General features: G+C 39.2%; 1 protein-coding gene across 1 annotated transcript in view; it reads left to right on the top strand.

The window, feature by feature from the left end:
* The window catches only part of INVS (inversin), a 249,338-nt gene that overhangs the window by 150,623 nt on the left and 76,186 nt on the right, over positions 1-22,529 (top strand). Inside the window, exons 4-6 of the mRNA XM_043979547.1 lie at positions 9,285-9,458; positions 12,807-12,974; positions 15,303-15,483. Coding sequence (XP_043835482.1) covers positions 9,285-9,458; positions 12,807-12,974; positions 15,303-15,483 — 523 coding nt within the window. The remainder of the gene's footprint in view (positions 1-9,284; positions 9,459-12,806; positions 12,975-15,302; positions 15,484-22,529) is intronic.

A 22,529-nucleotide genomic window follows, 5' to 3' on the forward strand; every position in this document is an offset into this window, starting at 1 on the left:
TCTGCAGCTTCTGTCCTTTGCTCCTAATTTTGCTCTCTGGGTCTAAGCAGAACAAGTCACATCCTCAAATCTCTCTCCCTGTCTTTACTTTCCCATGTCGAACTCATCCAATTTTTTCAACTGATCTTCATATGACATGGTGTTTCTGTCCTTCACCATCCTTGATTCCTTCTTCTGGATATGTACCAGTTAGTCCATGTCCCTCCAGCCTTTCTACTTCTTCCCAATACCCAGGCTGCTCTTTTCCTTTGTTCTAGAGTGGGTTAAGCTTGATTTCTCATGTAATAAGCATTCAGTACATGTTTGGTGTTAATGATGATAGTAGTAGAATTGCAGAGTTGGAAGGGACCTCAGATCTAGTCCAACTCATATCTGAGCGAGAATTACTTCTACAACACACCTAACAAGTGGGTTCCCATACTTAACTTCAAGACCTGAAGAATTAGGGAACTCACTGCCCTACAAGGTAACTCAATGATAAGGATGATGGACTTGACTTGATGTTTCTAATGAGTTTGCCTCTTTAGAGTTGAGATGGGATAGGAAGAGCTAGATTATGGGCATAGTGAGCCCTAAGTAACATTCCTCCTGGGCCACTAAGATTATCATATGCTTAGCCTTTATTTCTTTGAGCTCATTTAGCACAGACAGCTTGCTAATGGACCACGGTCACCTATTTAACAACTTTTAAAAAGTAGAAGGAATGTTGTTTACAATTCCTTGAAATTTTGATTCTTTGTCTGTCCCAGAGCATGGTTATCTCTTGACTCTATGACCACAGATGTAAATTCCTGAATTCCAGGACTGTCTTGATTATTTTTGGCAGTAGTTTCATGGTGACACATTGGCTCTGATTGTGGTCTTCTGGCTCCTTATTTGTCTCTGTTATTTGGTAGCTCCTTTACCTCTGACCCTGACTGCCTGGACTCTTAACCTTTTGGCTGTTTCTGACTCTTGTATGTTTGTATCCTTTAATCCTTAGACCATTTAGGAGTCTACCTGAATCCTGATGCCACTTGACCATCTCTATCTTGCATGCCCACACTTTATCACAATGTACACTTCCCAGATATTTTTGTTGAAAACGTTGTTTTAAATAGGTAATCTCAGGTATAAGTGGATTAGTCATCAGTATAGGCACTCTTCTTTTTCAAGTGCATCAGGTGTTCTTTCTTCTTTAAAAGTAATGCCTGCACACAATAGACTTTGTGCTTCCTTTCATCTACAAAGCTAATCTATAAAAATTTGTCACAGTATTTCTGTATATGTACTGGTGAGGGGTTCAAGGCAAAAATCTTTGCCCAGCCACAACTCCCACTGACTTGTACATCAGCAGGATTGCAGTGGTTAAATATCTTTTAAAGGTCACGATGAATTATTTTATTATCTTTGAAATGTTATGACCAGAAAGGTCAAACCTGATTTCTGGGTATGAAAAGTGCCCCATCGATTTATTTGGTTTTCTTGAGTATTTATTGCTTTTTAGAGGAAAGGAGATGGTAAGAAATTTGGAGCAGGGTGCCATCTTGAGGCAATTCGCACATTTTCTCTTGGCACTCATTAAAATAGATAGTCTAGATAAATAAAGCTCAAGTAAGTAAAATATTAAGAACAAATGAAAATCACCAAATGCCACACACCTATTTTAATATCAAGAGTTAGCACTTTATGGGCTATTAACTGAATTTTTCTTAAGCAGCTAATTCATTAATTTATTTTTCTAAACTACATATTGAAGTCTTTATTTGTCTAAAATTTGAAGCTAGCATATAATCTTTTATTAGTGAAAATAAAAATCTGTAAATCATACTTGAGTTTTGTATGATGATAAAATAATGAACTGTCTACTTCAGAAAACAGTCAATTACTTTGGAAATTATACCAGGAAATCTAGAATGTTCTCCATATCAACAATTTTCAACGGAGAGTATTTTCTAGTAAATAAAAAAAGAAAGGAAAAAAATTGATCTTTTATCCACTTATTTTTTCAGATCCCTGAAATGTGACTAGTTACCTCCAATCAAGTAAACTGTATATAGGGGTTAGCAAGGTTGGTTCCCCAACCCCCATGTCTTTCTAATCCTATCAAAGTTGCCTTCATTCCATCTTATAATTTTGGATCAGTGCTGGCCCTAAAAGGGGGAGCTATAAGGAACCCCACCTCAATATTTCTCTAGATATGTTTTGGGTCAATCTTGGTTTTCTAGTCCTGCTCTGACATTGTTGATTATCTTCCACTACCCAGCCCATAACTTGGGCTTCCCCATATCACTGTATATGGGTCAATTGCCTATCCATTTGGACAATAAATTTCCTTCTAGTTAGACCTCTGCCTGCCCTGTCTCTACTTGGATTGATAATAAAATGTTAGACCCTCCTGTGTTTTTTGTTATGGTATTTTTGTCCTACCTTAGTTCTTAGGATCTATAGCATCAAGGACCTTGGAAATAATTTAATCCAACCACTTTCCTTCCTCAAACTGACTTCTCAGACTTTGATGCTTTCTGACCTTTCATGAAGAACTCACAGTAGAACATAAATAATCATTATAATTTTCCAGTCTCTCTGGGCAGTCCCTTCATTCCTCAGGGCCCCATGTATTCCTCCTAGACTCATTGTACTACCCTCTCATTTGGAGTCCCCCAGAAAAAAAGCAAATTTGGGTTTGATGGCAAATCTTGGCATTCTGGTAAGTCCCTTTTCATTCCAGAGACCCATATGAGCACACAGCTTTATGGTATAACCAGCTAGAGCAGCAATGTGCTTCTCATCAGACTGATACTATTTTAATATCTCATGGTAATAAATGAGAGTAAAGTCTTTGGTTTTGCTCCCCCTTGTCATGGCTCATTACCTTATTATTCCTCCAGCTTGTGATGGTGGAAGAAGGGAAGTTGTACACCATTATCTTTTCCCAAAAAAGACAATTGTCACCCAAGAATTTCCCCTTCTCTGGCTAGGAGATCATAGGATTATAGGACTTTCTTCAATCTCCACGAGGCTGCATCTGCCCAGAAACTCCCCTTCAATTTCTAAAAGGTTAGATCCCAAAACTTATGAATGGATCTACAAATGTATCATCAACAGGGAGATGCAATCCAAGTCCCCAACAACAAAAGCTCACAATCTAGTAAACTCATCAGTTTAATCAGGGCATTCCCTGATCAACTTCCTGAATCAGCTGTATGTTTACATTACCATTTGTTTACATTACATTGCCGTTTCTAGATTTTATAGGGCACAATGGTCTGTAATGACATCAGAATAGGTGGAGCTACTGCTCTGCTAATGTAGAAAGAGCTACTACTGTGTGAGGCATTTTGCTTCTTTATGGCACACATTCCTCAAAGCCCCTACTACTGGGCTGAGTATCCCATAGTCATTTTATTCTGTTGCTCAGTTGGCTGTTTTGACAACATATTCACTATCATTAGTCCATCAGTTATTATTTCATAGGGGTAGGGGATCTAACCCTTTAGCCAATTTCAAATTCAGTTAACTATATTATCATCTATTCTGTACCTCAAAATGTCTTTTAAAAATGGAAGTTTATAGATTCAGTTACAAAATGCTACTTAAAGAAAACCTAAATAACTAAAAGGATATTCACTGTTCGTGGCTGGACCGTGTCAATATAACAAAAATTACAATATTGACAAAATTAATTTACAGGTTCGATGTTATACCAACCAAACTACAAAAGGGACACTACAGAATTCAATAAAATAATAACAAAATTCATTTGGAATAAAAAAGGAAATATATACCAAGGGGAAAATGTTTTTAAAATGATAGGAATTATTGGGGACTAGCTCTGCCAGACCTCAAAATATATTTAAAAATAGCAACCTTCAAAATGATTTGGTATTAGTTTTTAAAAAAAATAGAAAAGTAGATCAATGCAACAGACTAAACAAGGGAAAATCAGAAATAATGGAACTCAATACTCAAGTGTTCAATAAACCTGAAAACATAAATGACTTAGGAAATAACTCCCTATGTGATAAGAACTGCTGGGAAAACTAGAAAAGAGTCTGGCAGAAATTAGGCTTTACCATAATGTACAGTAAATTCAAAATGAATATGTGACCTGAATATAAAAGATCATACCACAAAAAGTTAGAAGAAAAGCAGATTATGTATGCCTTTCACAGCTATGGGTAGGAAATGAATTCTTAACCAAACAAGGGATAGCAGCAATTACAAAAGATAAAATAGATAATTTTGATTACATGAAATTGAAAAGCTTTTGCACAAACAAAATTAAAATGCATCTAGGATAAGAAAGGGAAATGGTTGACTAGGAAAAAAAAAGCTTTGTATCCAATTTCTCAGATAAGGATTTGGTATCCAAGATACATAGACAACTAACAAAAATATATAAGACCAAAAGCCATTCTCCATTAGGTAAGCAGTTAAGGGAGTTAAATAAATAGTTCTCCAAAAAACTGCAAACTACTTTTAAAAATCTTATGAAAGAATGCTCCAAATCATAAATAAGAAGATAAATGCAAATAAAAATAAACCTGAGGTTTCTCCTCACATCTAACCAATTGACGATGATCTCACACACACACACACACACACACACACACACACACACACACGAAAAAATGGGAATGGTCAATTTCAGAGGAGTTACAGAGTGTTGGGCTAAACAAATTGTGGTACTGTTGTGAAGATTTCTAGGTCACATTGTTAGACAAAGAAAAAACAAACCAAAGTCTCTAAGCCAAAGAAGATAGGTTTTTTGAGAGAGGGATCCTGTCTCACAGTAAAGCCAGGCTCAGGTCTAGGACCCAAAGACCCCAAGCTTCAGGATCCATGGATATTTATACACAATGACTCCTCCCACAATTTAACATAATCTAAGTGGTACATATACAATAAGTATGGAATAGAAAGAAAGAAACCACCAGTCAGATATCAACATAGTCACTTGCCATTCTATATACCTTACTTAAAATAGCCCTGTTACTAAGTAGCAGGCTCTTAACATAGGAAACCATCTATTGGCCATCTCAGACAATGCTTCTCTTACTTCTAGTCCTCTGAGTTGTTTTCTACTGTCAAAGATTTCCACCATATTGCTTTAAGAACGACTTTCCAACTTCTCCCTAGCTTTAATTGGTCCCTTTCAGCTCAGAAGTTACTATTTTTGGTATTTGACCTTTAAGCTGATTGGTAGCTATGCCTAACCACAATTGGAAGTCAGATAGATGGATTCTAAGTAAGTGATGGAGTAGACAAGTTGACAATATAGCATTTATGTTTGTTCCTACCAATATCTATCTTACTTTATTATCATTTGCTTAAGCTATAAAGAATATCAAAGTTTGTAGTCTATAAACTGCTTAGTACTACTGGTAAATCACTTGTATCAAAGGGAAAATCTCACTCACAGTCCTTGAACACAGATTTTACTGTGTTTTGTTTTGTTTTGTTTTGGTTTTGGTTTTTTTGCCGGGCAATGGGGGTTAAGTGACCTGCCCAGGGTCACGCAGCTAGTAAGTGTCAAGTGTCTGAGGCTGGATTTGAACCCAGGTAGTACTCCTGAATGCAGGGCCGGTGCTTTATCCACTGCGCCACCTAGCTGCCCCCTTACTGTGTTTTAAGAAATGACAAATATATTGAAAACAGAGAATCATGGGAAGACTTACATGAATGGAAGCAATGTGAAGGAAGCAGAGCACGGAAACAATATACAATGTAAATCAAAAGAACAACAAACACAAAACAATTTAAAATGATATTATGAAATTACAAAGATATTTGATCCCCAAAAAGAGGAATAGACCAAAAATAATTAACAAACAATTAAAATTCATGATAAATATTGGTACCCAGCTGCTCAGAATGAACATTCAGTCCATATGACAAAATACTGAAAAGTCATAGATGCGTTTACTGAACTATTGTTAATGATATTTCAGGGATCATGGAGAATGAGAGAGATGCTGCAGAAATAGTTTGGGAAATATTCCAATTTTCAGAAAGGGAATAATGTACAAACTACAGACAATTTGACCAGTTGTCAAGGTTTTAGGATAGATTATTAAATGGTTGGTTTGTGAGTACCTAGAGAAAATAGTGAGCACTAGGATCTAGCATGGGTTTAGGGGATGGGAATAAGCATTTAAGGACAGCTAGATGGTATTAATAGAGAGCCCTTGGCTAGAACTCAGGAAGGTTCAACTTTGTGAGTTCAAATCTGGCCTCAGGGGCAGCTAGATGGCGCAGTGGTTAAAGCGCTGGCTCTGGATTCAGGAGTACCTGAGTTCAAATCCAGCCTCAGACACTTGATACTTACTAGCTGTGTGACCCTGGGCAAGTCACTTAACCCCCATTGCCCCGCCCAAAAAACAAACAAACAAACAAAAAAACAAATCTGGCCTCAGACATTTACTAGCTGTGTGATTTTAGTCAAGTCACTTAATCCTGTTTGCCTCAGTTTCCTCATCTGTAAAATGAGCTGGAGAAGGAAATGGCAAGCTACTGAAGTATCTTTGTCAAGAAAACTGCACAAAAATGGGATCCCAAAGAATCAGATATGACTGAAACAACTGAACAACAACAAATAAGCATTTATATAGCTTCTATAATTTGCTAGGCACTGTGCTAAGCACGTTTTCATTTTTCCTTTTTCTTTCTTTTTTTTTTTAACAAATATTTCATTTGATCCTCTAACAATCCTGCGACATAGGTGCTATTATTATACCCATTTTATATCTAAGGAAACTGAGGCTCATTGGCTTGCCCAGGATCATATAGCTATTAAGTGTCTGAAGCCAGATTTGATTACAAGTCTTCCCAAATCCAGAGTTAGCACTCAATGTCCTATATCACCTACCTCTCACTGGTTTAGTAAGAACAATATATGCAAAATTAACCTGATTTTCTTTTTCAACAGGGTAGATAGACTAGAAGAACCAAAATACTATAGACTTCAAGAGTATTTTAGGGGGAGGTCTGGACCTGTATTTTCACTGGCATGAAGAAACTTTCTCTATCAATGCAGATTATCAACTGTTCTGCAGCTTATGACCTTAGAAAGTTGCCTAGGGCCCCAAGAAGTCAAGTGAATTGTCCAGGGTCACTCAGAAAGTACATGCCAGAGACAGGAACAGAACACAACTCTCTAGGGTCAGCTCTCTATCCGCTCTACCATGTTGTTTAGACATAATCTACCTAAATATAAGGAAGGCGTCTGATAAAGTCTCTCATGATGATGTGCTACAGCAGAGAGAGCACTGGATTTGGTATCAGAGGAGCTGGGTTCAAATTCTGTTTCTGTCACATACTATGTGTGCCAGGGTTTCATTTCCTCATCTTACAGATGAAGACATTCGTAGATGGCCTCCAAGGCCCCTCCCAGTTCTAAATTTCTCAATTATCCTTAGGTATTTTTATGGCCAAAATGGGGAGATATGGACTAGGTCATTGTAGAGGTAGGTAGATCCCAGTGTGTTTTACATTTTTTATTTAAAAAAAAAAAGCATCTGATTCAGTTTTAGCATAATGTCGCTTCTTAACTGGTCTACCCCCAATAATAGACTCCAGCCTAACCCCTTTTCTGGTCTTTCCTTGTTGCCTCTGCCCCACATCATTTACCTAATGCAGCACTGGGATCATACCATCCTTCTCAAAAATCTTCATGGGTTCCCCATGGGCTACTAAGTAAAATATATACTCCTCCTTCTGGTGCTCAAGACTCTCCATAGCTTGAATTAAACTTGCCTTTCCAACCTTATCTCATCTGTCTTCATTTACTCTACATTAAAGGCCATAATGATGTATAGTAGAAAGAATATGAAACATGGAATGCAAAGACATTGATTCAAATCCCATTTGTGGTACTTATAGATTTGTGACCAGAACAAGTCATCTAACGTCTCTGGGCCTGTTGTTTGCTCATCTTAAAATATTGATGATGATACTTTCCCATTTGTGCTTTATAAGATTATTTGAATAAAGTATTTGGTAAACCCTTAAAGCACTATGTATATATGTGTATATATATTATAACAACAACAACTACTACCACTACTACTACAACAATTACAACAACAATTACAACTACTACGACAACAATTACTACTACAGCAACAATTACAACTAGAACTACAACAAAAACCACAACTGTAACAACTACTACAACTACAACAACAAAACAACACCAACTACTACTACTACTACTACTACTACTACTACTACTACAACTACACATGCCAGCCTGCCATCCCTTTTTTCAGCCTGTGCTTTCCCATCAACATGTCTTTCCTCATGCTGTCTCCAATACCCATAGTAAACTCTCCCATGCTCATGTCTATCTACTAAAGTTTCTTTCTTCCTTTTAGACCCAATTTAGCTGCCACTTCCTTCATGAAACCTCCTTTACTTTGTATCTCTCTCTCTCATACAAAGAGAAATCTCTCCTTCCTTGAATTTCTTCCAGAACTTTCCCTGGATTTGTGCACATGCCTTGCCTCCCCCATTTGACTGTGTGTTCTTGGATGGCAAGGTCTGTGTCTTTTAATCTCCTTTTCCCAGCAGAGCAAATCAATGAGGGAACATTTATTTTCGTAGAGACTATCCTAGAATTTCTTTTTTATCCAGTGATATCCATATTCAGAAGTCACTATAATGAGATTGCTACAGTTTTGTTCTGTTTGTTTTTAGCAAACCAGGGAACTGGATCCAGTACCATAAGCTGAAATCTTGGGCCCTCGAGCAAACATTTCAGAAAGATCTTACTGTGTGTTTACAGAAAGATAAAGATGTATCCAATAGAAAACTCCCTTCTTTTGTCCTTTAATGGGACAGAGATTGATTTAATTATGCTTGTGCATCTCTTACTAGTATAATATGATAGGGTCCCCCCAGGGAAAAGGAAATAAAGGATACAAGACTTTTTCCTTGTTCCTATTCTAGTTCTCTCACCACTGGGATTTTGATTTCCTCATATTAAACAAAACCAACTACACTTGGGAAGTAATCCTCAGTTAACAAATATGTCCTGAAAGTTTAGCTAAAGTGAATTATATTAGCTGGCTTGTATGTGGGTACCATTCCAAATGGTACTTTGCTGTGGTTACCATGGTAACTTTTCGATGACTATGGATTTATTTAGGGAGTACCTCTTTAGACCCTGTGTCCCTAAAAAGTGTTGAGCTGGATTACATAGTAGCTGTGTCTACAAATATATCTCCTCAAGGAGATCATTAGAGTTTATTGCTTAGCAAATCACTGATGCTCATTATTGTCAATTTTTTTTCTATTTCTAGGGAAATTATCGTTTCATGAAACTCTTACTCACTCGAAGAGCAAACTGGATGCAAAAGGACTTAGAAGAAATGACTCCACTGCATTTGACAACCCGACATAAAAGTCCTAAATGTTTGGCCCTTTTGTTAAAGTTTATGGCACCAGGAGAAGTGGATACACAGGACAAAAATAAGGTAATAATAATAATGATGGTAATAGTTCACATTTATATTAGCACTTTATGGTTTGCAAATGACTTTGTACACATTTCCTTTGATCCTCACAACTCTGAAATATGTGCTGTTATTGTCATCATTAGATAGATGAAGAAACTAAAGCTGAGAGGTTCAGTGACTTGCCCACAGTCATATAGCTATTAAGTGTTTAAGATGGAATTTGAACCCAGAGCTTTCTGACTCAAAGTTCAGTGTTCTATCCACTATACCACACTATTTAGGGTGCTTTTTAATAGGAGATTGGAATGTAATCTTCTTAAAGGGAAGCAGAGTGTCATGATGGATAGATGGTTAGCCTTGAAGTCAGACCATACCTGGGACTCAGGGCTGAGCCCTGAAACAAAGAGGCAGCTAGGTGGCACAGTGGATAGAGCACTGGCCCTTGAGTCAAGAGGACTTCAGTTCAAATCTCACCTCAGACACTTACTGGCTGCATGACCCTGGGCAAGTCACTTAACCCCAATTGCCTTAAAAAAATCCTAGGCCATCTCCAGTTGTTATCTTGCCACTGGACCCAGATGGCTCTGGAGGAGAGAGCGAGATTGGTGACCTTGCACAGCATTTAAATCCAATTCACTACAAGTCATGACATCACCCTAATATCATGGTCCTCTTTGAGAAAGAAGGACCAACAACAACAGCCCTGAATTATTTTTAATTATTAATTTTTTATTAATTATTATAATTATTAATTATAATTACATTATATATAATTATTATAATTATTAATTCTAAGAGGTATAGATGAAGAGGGATTGTATTCTAGTTCACTTTATGCAAATATATAGAATTGGTAGGTATAATAATATCTGTCACTTATGAAGTGCATCTAGTAGTCCAATTTGGCTAAAAAATAATTGTGAAATGGGATCATTTAAAACAAACTTGAAAAGATAGATTGGAACTGCATAAAATCCAAACTGAAAATTTTTTATTGTGTCCTAGAGGGAAAAGGAAGCCATTGAAGGTTTGGGTTTTTAAAAATATGTGAGTGGGTTGTTCAGACCTATACCTTAGGAAAGTTATTTGAACAGTATTGTAGAGGATGGGTTAACGGGTGGAAAGACTAGATACAAGTAGACAAATCAATAAACTATTACAATAGTCCAGGTGAGAGGTGATGAGGCCCTTTGTTGGGGAGGAGACAGATTTAAAGCAATCACCAGTGTGTGGCCAGTGTTTGGGAATTAGACAATAAAGAAGAGGAAACAGTCAAGAATGACACAGTGGCTACTAATTTGGGTATACTGAAGGTCCCCACAGCAGCAATCATGAGGTTTGGAAATGGAGGGTGATAGTGAGTTCTGTTTGGACATCATGAGTTTCACATGCTTACAGGACATTCAGAATGGCCAGCAGATCACTAGCTGAGAAAAGTCCACCAGAGTTTGAAGCTGTGAAGTCACTAGGAACTTTCAAGGGAGCAGTTTCGGTAGAATAGACTCAGAAGTCAGAGGGCAGAGATTTAAGTAGTAAGTGGGTGGTAATGATGTGGAGGCATTGCATGTAGATGACTCCAGGAGTTTTGCCAGGGCTGGGAAGAGAGGGGAGTAGTTTGAGGCGATCACAGGATCAAGTGAAAATTTTCTAATGATAGAGGTCTGAACATGTGTATGAGCAACATGGAAAGAGCGAGCAGAATGAGAGAAACTGAAGTTTTAATGGGGGAAGGGGAGGAGAGGAAAAGGGATGAGATCAAAGGCTCAAAGAGGGGGTTCAGTCTTATTGAGGAAGAGGACTTTCTGTAAACCACTCAGGTCTTGAGCAAATCACCTTACTTCTGTGCTCAGTTTCCTCATGAGTCAATTGAGGGTTGAACTGGATGACGACTGAGTGGCCCCTTCTGGTGCCGATTCTATGATCATACATAACTCAACGAATGGACAGCCTGCTGGTGATTAAGAGAAGAATCAAGCTTTATCATGTCATAAAACATCTATTAAACTTGTCAGCAAGTTGCCTGTCTCTTTTAAAGTAATGTTTTAGGGGGCACCTAGGTAGCGCAGTGGATAATACACCGGCCCTGGATTCAGGAGGACCTGAGTTCAAATCTGGCCTCAGACACTTGACACTTACTAGCTGTGTGACCCCGGGCAAGTCACTTAACCCTCATTGCCCCACCAAAAAAAGAAAAAAGTAATTTTTTAGAAATAAGGTGTACTGCATGAAAGAAACAGGAAAAGGCTTATGGAGTGGGGGAAGAGATGGGAGAAGAGCAGGGCAGTAAATGAATTTTACACTCATCAGAATTGGCTCAAAGACCTCAATCTCATTAGAATTGGCTCAAGGAGGGCATAATGTACACACTCAACTGGGTGGAGTAATCTCTCTAACCCTGCAGGAAAATAGGAGGGGAAGGGGATAAAGAGAGAGGGGCAAAAGAAGGAAGGGCAGGGTGGGGGAGGGGACAGACAAAAGCAAATCCCTTTTGAAGAGTGATAGGATGAAAGAAGATGGATAATAGAATAAATATCATGGGGAAGGGAAACAGTTAACAATAGTAATCATGAAAAAGAAAAAAGGGGGAAAATTGTACAAAAAATATTTATAGGGGCAGCTAGGTGGCACAGTGGATGAAGCACCGGCCCTGGATTCAGGAGTACCTGAGTTCAAATCCAGTCTCAGACATGTGACACTTACTAGCTGTGTGACCCTGGGCAAGTCACTTAACCCCCATTGCACCGCAAAAACAAACAAACAAAATATTTATAGCAACTCTTGATGGAGGCTAAGAATTGAGAATCAAGGGAATGTCCATCAATTGAGGAATGATGGAAAAAGCTGTGCTATATGATTGTAGTGCAATGGTCTCGTCCTACAGGAAATGACAAACAGGATGATCCCCAAAAAACCTGGAAAGACTAATGAACATCGATGTATAGTGAAATGAGCAGAGCTGGGAGGACATTGTGCATAGTGACAGCAGTATTGTTCAATGAGCAATTGTGAATGACTTAACTACTCTCAGCAATGCAATGATCCAAGACAATCCCAAGGAACGAATGAGGAAGCTTACTATGCACCGCCATAGAACTGATAAAAAGAACACTTGTGGATTGTACATATATAACCTGGTTGCGATCTTGTAGAGAGGGGAGGGAAGGAAGGAGGGAGAAAAATTTGGAACTCTAAATCTTATGAAAATGAATGTTGAAAACTACCCTTACATGTAACTGAAAAAAATAAAATAAGTGTTGCTAAAATAAAAAAGAAAGAAAGAAAGAAGGTGTACTGACCATTCCATTTAAAAATAAATGGATATAGGTTTTTTACTTATACATGCTTTTTTTCTTTTTACATTTCTAGCAAACCGCTCTGCATTGGAGTGCCTATTATAATAACCCAGAGCATGTGAAGCTTCTAATAAAACATGATTCTAATATTGGAATCCCTGATATTGAAGGAAAGATCCCACTTCATTGGGCAGCTAACCACAAAGATCCCAGTGCTGTCCATACTGTCAGATGTATCCTGGTGAGTACATATTTTCTATTAAAATCTCTCTTTTAATATTAAAGTACATTTAATGACATTGAACTCTATCTTCCCTTTTATTTTGGGGATGTTGCTTGATATCCTAGGTGTGAAAAACAATGGATTTTCCTTTTGCTTCTCTTTTTTTTTTTTTTTGTGGGGCAATGGGGGTTAAGTGACTTGCCCAGGGTCACACAGCTAGTAAGTGTGTAAAGTGTCTGAGGCCAGATTTGAACTCAGGTACTCCTGAATCCAGGGCCTGCTTTATCCACTGCGCCACCTCGCTGCCCCACCTTTGCTTCCCTAGAAGTACATTGGGGTCAGCAGTGAACTATTGTGTGAAAAAGAAGACAGTGATGGTTTTTTATTGGTTCCAAATTTTAAAATATATTTTAATTAACAAAATTCTATTTTCTCTACCTCCTATCATCCCCCACTGAAGAGACAGAGAAGTAAAAGAAAGTTGAAACCCTTGTAACAAATATGCATAGTTAAATAAATTCGCCTCTGTCCAAAAAAAAAAAAATTGAGTCTCATTCTGTATATTTAGTCTATAACGCCTGTCAGGAAGTGGGTAACATGCTTCATTATCAGTCCTCTGTAATTGTGGCTGGTCATCATGTTGATCTGATACCAAGTTAGAGAATCATCATGACCATATGATTAATGGTTTATTCAAGTGGTCACATCCTCTTTCAGAAATCTTCAACCTAGATTAACACACTATACAGGACACAGGACAGTTATTCACTGGAGTATACTCCCATTTTAATATGGAGCAAATAAACCATTCATTAGGTCCAACAAATAATTGTTGAATACTTACTAACTGTGCTAAGTTGTGAAGATACAAAAAAAAGAAAGAAAGAAAGAAAGAAAGAAAGAAAGAAAGAAAGAAAGAAAAGAAACATTCTACCGTGGGGAAAAGGTTTTTTGTCTTCAACGTGCACACTACACAAGGCACTTTGAATGAGGAGAGAGCATTAACAACAGAGGTTTCTTGGAGGGATAACCTTCCATGATAACCACAGCTGACCCTTGAAGGAAGATAAGAATTCTGAGAGGTGATGATGAGGAGAACACGTATTTCAGACAATGACTTCAAAGGGAGTTAGCTTCAAGCCCAAGGAGGGAGCCCAACCTGGAAGAAAGGAAGGCAGAAAATAATGATTTCTCAATATTTTTTCCTTTGATCAGTGGTACAAATTTAAATTCTAGACTATTGAGCAAAAAGAAAACTTTCCCTTTTGCTTTATTAATTTCATATTAAACAAATCTCCATTTAAAATTTGTCTGATGCTCAAAGTTCATCAAAGAATTATGTCTTAGGATATTAGAGGTGGTGGGTGTCTTAGAGATCACCCAAACCAATCCCCTCATTTACAGAGATAAAGAGAAAGTTAATTTGCCCCCAAGTCATACAGCCAGTCAGTGGCACAGCCACAATCTAAGTCTACAGCTCTTTCTTTTTTTTTATTTTCTTTTTTGGTTTTGTTTTTGCGGGGCAATGGGGGTTAAGTGACTTGCCCAGGGTCACACAGCTAGTTAGTGTCAAGTGTCTGAGGCTGGCTTTGAACTCAGGTCCTCCTGAATCCAGGGCCGGTGCTTTATCCTCTGGGCCACCTAGCTGCCCCCCCTGCTAATGTTTTAATCACAAAGGTCACCCACTTGGAAGTTCTGCCAAGGGATGGCCTCAATCATGCTACTGTAGGCGGTCCCTTGTTCTACCCTGGAACACACACACACAGACACACACATGCATACTCTACCCCCATATTTTGAAAAGGCAAAGTAGTTTTAAGGGGTGAGATTATGTTCTTAAGCTCTGTTCTTCAGACTTAAAGGCAGCTCAGTGGCTACAATCTGGGACTTGGAATCGGGAAGATCTGAGTTCAAACCTTGCCTCGGAAACTTACTAGCCCTATAACCCTTACTCAAATCTCTCAACTTCTCCCGCCTCGATTTCCTCATCTGTACATAATGGGAGTAATAATAACACATACCTCACAGTATTGTTGTGAGGGTCAAATGAGATAACATATATAAAGCACTCTTCAAACATTAAAGCATTATTTCAATGATAGTTGTTATTATTGTTATTATTTAACACTGATACTAGAAGAAGGCTAGTAGAGGCTTTGGGGGGGGGGGAACCATATAGCATTTGTTGTTATATGTATCAGTCAATAGTCAGTCAACAAGCATTCATTAAATGCCTACTATGTGCCAGGCACCATATTGAGTACTGGAGATGCAAAGAAAGAAGACAGAAAGAAGATTCAGTCAGTATTCCATGTGTGCCTGAAGTCTCTGTTCATTTAAACACAGGATGCTGCCCCAACTGAATCTTTACTAAACTGGCAGGACTATGAAGGACGAACACCTCTTCATTTCGCAGTTGCTGATGGGAATGTGACGGTGGTTGATGTCTTGACCTCCTATGAAAGCTGCAACATCACATCTTATGATAACTTATTTCGGACGCCCCTTCACTGGGCTGCTCTACTTGGTAAGTTTAATAAGAATTAAAACCCAAGTTTATGTTGCTCTTCCCCTTACCTCTTGCCCAGGGAAGCCCCTGCCCATTGTCATGTTTAACATTTCAATCAGTTTGTGGGAAAAGTACACAGGACATATTAAAAAATAATACCAGTCATAGGCTATGTTCAGATTTCATACAAGCCAGATTTGTGGAGAGAAGACCTATTTAGTTGGAAAAAATAAGCTTTGTGGAACTACAGTTTAAGGTAAAATTATAGGAATCAGGGACAGCTAGCTGTCACAGTGGATAAAGTACGAGCCCTAGATTCAGGAGGACCTGAATTCAAATATGGCCTCAAACACTTGACACTTACTAGCTGTGTGATCCTGGGCAAGTCACTTAACCCTCATTGCCCCACAAAAGAAAAAAGGAAAAACAAAAGAAAAGAAGTGATAGAATGGGAACAATGGAGGGAGCAGTCTGTTGGGGGATGTAACAGGATTGTTTGAGCAGGTAGAGAGGTTGGCCTTGGTGAGGAGCAAGGCTGCTTCACGATGTGTCAGGGGTAGGATGAGGAAGAGGGAAGACATCCAAGGTCACATAACAGATAAATTGTGGAAGCAGTCTTGAAGCAGAGTCTGTTGCACCCTCCCACCCCCAAGCTCCTTCCCTGTGCCACACACACTTGACAGGATGTCGAGATTTCTCAATATCTTAGTTTCCTTTCTTTGGAAACTTTTTGAAACATGATACCAAAACTAGACACAGTATTCTAACTGTAGTTTGACCAATGCAGAATGCAGTGGAGTTATTACTTTCCATGATCTACTCTAACATAGTATACTATATCTCATTTTTTTTCCTGTAGATATCTCATCTGTCATGGCTTATTGAGTTTGTGACTAACTGAACTTCTCCTCTCCCATTTTTTCCCATATAAATGGCTCCCAGTCTCTCTCATCCTATGTTTACGTAATTCATTATTTCAAACCTAACTGTAGAATTTTTTATCCGTGTTAAATTTCATCTTGTTGGTTTTGGCCCACAAATACAATTTAACCAAATCATTTTGAATCTTGTTTCTCTTACCCAACTATGTTATCAGTACAGTCCATTTCTCTAGTGTCACCAACCTCTTGACCTGTAACTGTTCCCCACACTGGAAATTCAGGCTTCAGATCCATTTTAGGTCTTTTGCCTCTGCTGAACAGTTTGTACTCATTTCCACAAGTCATGTTTCATGGGAACTGGTTCTGAAACCGCCAATTTATGTCATGTAATCTCATGCATAGTTACCAAGGATAACACCTTTTGACTATTTACTTGTTCCCTCTCTTTTCTTTGCATTCTGTTTGTTTCCCTTATCATAACCTTGTGGACAAGAAGCAAGACTATAAATTCACATTAAAATAAACCCCAGATACTTGATAAGAATGCTTTCCTCTTGGGGAAACAGAATGACACAGAATCTTTTGTTGATTTTCCATGGAAATAGAAGCAACAAAATAAGACTGAGTTTTCAATAGAATATCACTAACTCTCATCTGTGGTAAGAAGACTGGGAAACAGGACCAAACCAGACTGATCACCGTAAATAAATTTGGTGGATACCTGATCTTAAAAGTGCACTAAGGTTAAGCATAGCTCCATGGCTGGTGGTAGTGGTCCCTTTTTATTTTTTCTTTCAGATCTTGAGCTTTCCGCGTATTAAAGACCATTAGGCAATAGAACATGGGACAGCCTAGTTGCTGACTTTCTACAGTGGGAGATTTCTAACTTGAAAGATAATGGTGAATAAGAGGCAGAATGGAGTGTTGTAATTAGAGCCTGGAAGACCCAGGTTTGAATCCTCCCTCAATTACTTAGAAGCTGTGAGACTCTGAATAAGTCATTTAACTTATCTTGGCCTCATTCTCTTTATCTGTGAAATGGGGATAATTATAGCATCTACCAAACAAGGTTGTTGTAAGGGCCAAATGACAAAATGTAAGTAAAGCACTTGGCCATATTTAAATAAATATAGGAATACAAGCTATTATTAATCACCATGCAGAACATCCTTGCATTTGTTGACTCCATAATGCCTGCTCTAGAGGTAATTTCATTCCAGGCTCATTAATGGATAGGGTTTTGTTTTGGTTGGTTTTTTGTTTGTTTTTGTGGGGCAATGAGGGTTAAGTGACTTGCCCAGGGTCACATAGCTAGTAAGTGTCAAGTATCTGAGGCCGGATTTGACCTCAGGCCCTCCTGAATCCAGGGCCAGTGCTTTATCCACTACACCACCTAGCTGCCCCTATTAATGAAACAGCATTAATGGAACTAATAACATTAATGGAATAAAGGTAGAAACAAGCCACTTGCTTTTGTTGTCATTTAGATGGCAGTGAAAATAATGATTACTAAGACATGGTTTTTCTAGATTTTTCATCTTGTAAACAGCTGTCCTCTATGAATAAGAGCCAAGCATTCCTGGTAGAGCATCCTTGTCTGCAGGAGAGCCTGAGCTTGTCATCTGAACCTCTGCTTTTCAAAAGGCATCAGAAGCTAGGTTAAAGCCAACCTCCCCAATCACTGGCCAGGCTTGACTTCCCCCATCTACCGGTGTTCCTGACAAATGAAGAATGTTTGTTTACAGTAGTTCTGTAAGCAGAATCTTCTGGATTCTCACAAAGCAGGAGGGTGTCCTGCTTTAAAGATAATTTAGTCCTTTAACTGAGATGGTAATTCACTGAGCAGTGAAGTCCCAGATTCCCTTGTCACTACTAGTAAATAAACAAAACTGTCTTTTGGAAAGTCACAAATTCACAGGGCTGGAAATTACCTTAGAAATCAGTTTGTGGGGGAAGCTAGGTGGCACAGTGGATAGAGCACCGGCCCTGGATTCAGGAGGACCTGAGTTCAAATCCAGCCTCAGACCCTTGACACTTACTAGCTGTATGACCCTGGGCAAGTCACTTAACCCCAATTGCCTTACCAAAAAAAAAAATCAGTTTGTACAATCCTGACCCCCTTTATATGTTAACAAATGAGGAAACTGAGGCATTAGAGAGCTAAAGTGAGTTGCCTGAGATCATACTGCTTATAAGTGGTAAAATCTAAACTTTCCACCACAATATTATTTGGGGGGGAGAAAACATTTTTCCCCAAAATTTTGGTAACTTTGGGTAGGATTAGTGGGACAAGAGGAAATCCTGAGAGGCACCAACTACATGGGCCACTGCCTTAAAATGTCCTTTTCTTTTGCTGGGATGCAACCAAGGAAAATTGCCTAGATTATTTCTCTCGACCTTTTGGGAAGGAAAAAAAAAATAAGATTCAGTTCAATTCAGTAAACATTACTATGTGCCAGGCACTGTACTAAGCACTTAAGAAAGATAGTCCCAGGAGCAGCTAGGTGGTGCAGTGGATAGAGCACCAGCCCTGGAGTCAGGAGGACCTGAGTTCAAATCTAGCCTCAGACACTTAACACTTACTAGCTGTGTGACCCTGGGCAAGTCACTTAACCCCAATTGCCTCACCAAAAAAAGAAAGATAGTCCCTGACCTTAGGGAGCTTCTTGCCTTATGGAAAGATAAACATTTTAACACTCTCTCCTATGTCGTTGCTTTCTTTCTCTTTGAAACCTAATCCTATCTGCCACCAAAGGCACCTTAGCAACTTGAAGAACGTCTTGGAGGCCCTGGTAAGAGCATGAGGAACTTGATTTAAACCCTCACTTAGCCACTTGCTGCCCAAGTGACCCTGTGCAAGGCAAGGAGGCCCATCATTTCATGTAGACAGAATCAGAGGAACTGGATTCAAATCCTCAATTAACCATTTGCTACCCATCTAACCCCATGCAAGTCAGTTAACCCCTTTTTACCTCAATTTCCTGATCTATAAAACAAAGGAGTGAACGAGTTTAGCTGGGGAACATTTTTGCATGAAATAAAATGTGCTTTGTCTTCCCAAGGTAGATAAAAAGTTAAATTAAACAAGAAGCAACTAATGCTAGATGCTCACTTCTTTCCCACATCCTTTGGCCTATTCTTGTGCGGTAGAGAGGTCTCAGTTGTATAACTTTGAACAGTGTCCAGAGATCCTTCCCCTGGTCCAGAGGTGCCTACATCAATCAAGTCGATTATCCATTTTTTAAAACACTTTCTAGATACCAGGAACAATGCTAGGTGCAGAGATACAAAGAAAAAAACCCAAATAGTCCCTGTGCTTGAGCTTACTTTCTACCAGAGGAAAATTTTATCCTAAAATATGAAAAGCACTAGATCCTCAATACTACCTCTAAACGCAGGATTTTCAAAGTGTCACAATAGCAGGAAGACTCCCTTGCAAAGGACAATGGTGTGTGCCTTTACTAATACAACCTGTCTTCCGAGCCCTGCCCAATGAGCACGGTGGTACAGACAGCCAGCTAGAGCCCTGCTGCTCACGCAGTTTCCCCAAGACTATCCAGTCTCTTGCAGCCTTGACTTTGACTTGGGACAGACTACCCAGGCAGGAGCTTGCTTTAAGGAGGAGGAGGAAGAAGCTAAAACAAGAAGGAAGATGGCAAAGAAACCATCATGGAGCAGCTGGAGGGCCAGCTGCAAGGTGGGCCTTGCCATCCGTAGATGCCTCTAGGGAAGAGGAGAAGGGGGAGATCCCTTTTCCTTCCCCCTCAATCACTGGAAGTCTAATCTACTTTGTGGAGTCCCAAGAGTCATGTTAAAAGAAGGGAAGAGTGGATGTGAAAATTGTTTCTCTTTTGAAAGTCTACTGAGTGGGAAAAAAAAAGGGGGTAGGGTAGCTAGGTGGTACAGTGGATAAAGCACCGGCCCTGGATTCAGGAAGACCTGAGTTCAAATCCGATCTCAGATACTTGGCACTTACTAGCTGTGTGACCCTGAGCAAGTCACTTAAGTCTCATTGCCCCACAAAAAAAAAGAAAGAAAGTCTGCTGAGTGGCTCCCTCTTCCTGCTTGAATGCCAGCCATCTTAGACACAGCCTTCCCCCTCCTCACTAGGGACCAATAAAGGGCACAAGCTCAGTTCCATGAGAAGTGTCTCAATCCAGCAGATTAGGGGGTATGGGAGGGACTTCCTTTATTACCCACATTACACTAAAATGGGCATAATAGGAAGGAGGGAAAGAAACATTTATTAAGTGCCAACTATATGCCAGGTACTGTGATAAGTGCTTTACAGTCATTATCTCATTGGATCCTCACAACAACCCTGGGAGGTAGGTGCTATTATTATCATCCCATGTTATAGTTGAGGAAACTGAGGCAGACAGAGGTGAAGTGACTTTCTTAGGGTCACACAGCTAGTGTGTGTCTGAGGTCAAATTTGAACTTGGGTCTTTCTGACTCCAGACCTACTGCACTGCATACTATGGCACCACCTAGTGGATGGAAACATCAAATACTGATGTTCTTTTAAATCCCCTTGGCCACATGGTATGAATATTTATTAACCAAAATTGATATCCTCTTCTAAAAATGTTGAGGATGTTCTCGTTTGTTTTGTTAGGGTAGTCTTACAAATCAGTTGCTTTTTTTTTTCTTTTATCACAAGACATCTTTGCCACTCCTGGTAGATCAATAATTACTTACCTACCCTTTTATTTGTTGCCTCAGAGAAAGGAATTGCTGATGAAAGGGAGAGGGTGGAGCAGATTGAGTTCCAAATTATCTTTACCACTGATTACTGTGATGTACTGGGGTTGGGGAAAGGAGGGAGTGGAGGAATTTCCAAAATTAAAAAGGATGGCTGAGAGTGACCTAGAGGAAAACCCAAAGACTCCCACAATCTACTTCCTTTTCTACACACACTTTTTTTTTTTTTGGTGAGGCAATTGAGGTTAAGTGACTTGCCCAGGGTCACACAGCTATTACGTGTCAAGGGTCTGAGGTCGGATTTGAACTCAGGTCCTCGTGAATCCAGGGCTGATGCTCTATCCACTGTGCTACCTAGCTCCCCCTCTATATACACTTTCTAAACAACTTATGTAAGTAAATATAACATAGTATTGCTCTAATTCTCTAAGGTTTGCAAATATATTCTTGCATTTTATCCTCACAGTAACCCTGGGAGATTGGTGCTATTATTGCACCTATTTTTCAGATGAAGAATGAGGCTGAGGGATCCAGGGTCACACAGTAAGTGTCTGAGGCCAAATTTGAAGACAGATCTTCCTGATCCCAGGTCAAGCACTCTATCCACTGCACCACTTACTTTCAGCTAAAATTTATTTTTATTTATTTTTTAAGGGTTGTTTTTGTTTTGTTTTGTTTTTTTAGTGAGGCAATTGGGGTTAAGTGACTTGCCCAGGGTCACACAGCTAGTAAGTGTTAAGTGTCTGAGGCTGGATTTGAACTCAGGTACTCCTGACTCCAGGGCCAGTGCTCTATCCTCTGTTCCACCTAGCTGCCCCCTAATATGGTAATGGATATATCTGGATTCATCGGAGCTATCATGAGTTTTCTGAGAAAAAGCCTGAAAAGCAAAGGCAAGTTTAGTTGAGCCTCAACAAATTTGAAAATAATGAAAATTCATCCAGGGCTGGGTTGAACTCTGCTTTTTTATTAACTTCAGATTATGTAATAGTGTGATAGAAAGTGCTTTTGAAGCAAATCACTAGTGTAAAGAGAATTACATGCCCACTTAAGATAGCGGCTATCCTTGAGCATTTTAGATCTTCACCAACACCTTGAGTATTATGACCTCATTTTAACTTTTTAAGTAAGGCTACATCTCCTTCTGGTTCTAAGGGGTACTTCTGAGGGGTTGGGAGTTTTTTTCTTTAATATTATTGTCTTGAACCCCTATTCCTGTGTGTCCTACTGATTGTTTACTACCAGGCATTGACACCCCAGGTCCAATTAACATCAGTTAGCTCTTACAATAGATGAGTGAGCTCAGATTTAACTTAGTTTCGCATAGATTTGGCCTTACTAAGTCCAGATTCAAATGTTGCATTGGCTGCTGGATAAGTCCCTGTCTCACCTACCAGTGGTGTAGGTCTAGCAGGCTACTCCGTACTCCTCTGAGCATTGTTGCTGGACAGGCTGGCTTCAGAACTCCACCTGGGCTCC

This window comes from Dromiciops gliroides, chromosome 1, assembly GCF_019393635.1.
Source record: "Dromiciops gliroides isolate mDroGli1 chromosome 1, mDroGli1.pri, whole genome shotgun sequence".
NCBI classification, from domain to species: domain Eukaryota; kingdom Metazoa; phylum Chordata; class Mammalia; order Microbiotheria; family Microbiotheriidae; genus Dromiciops; species Dromiciops gliroides.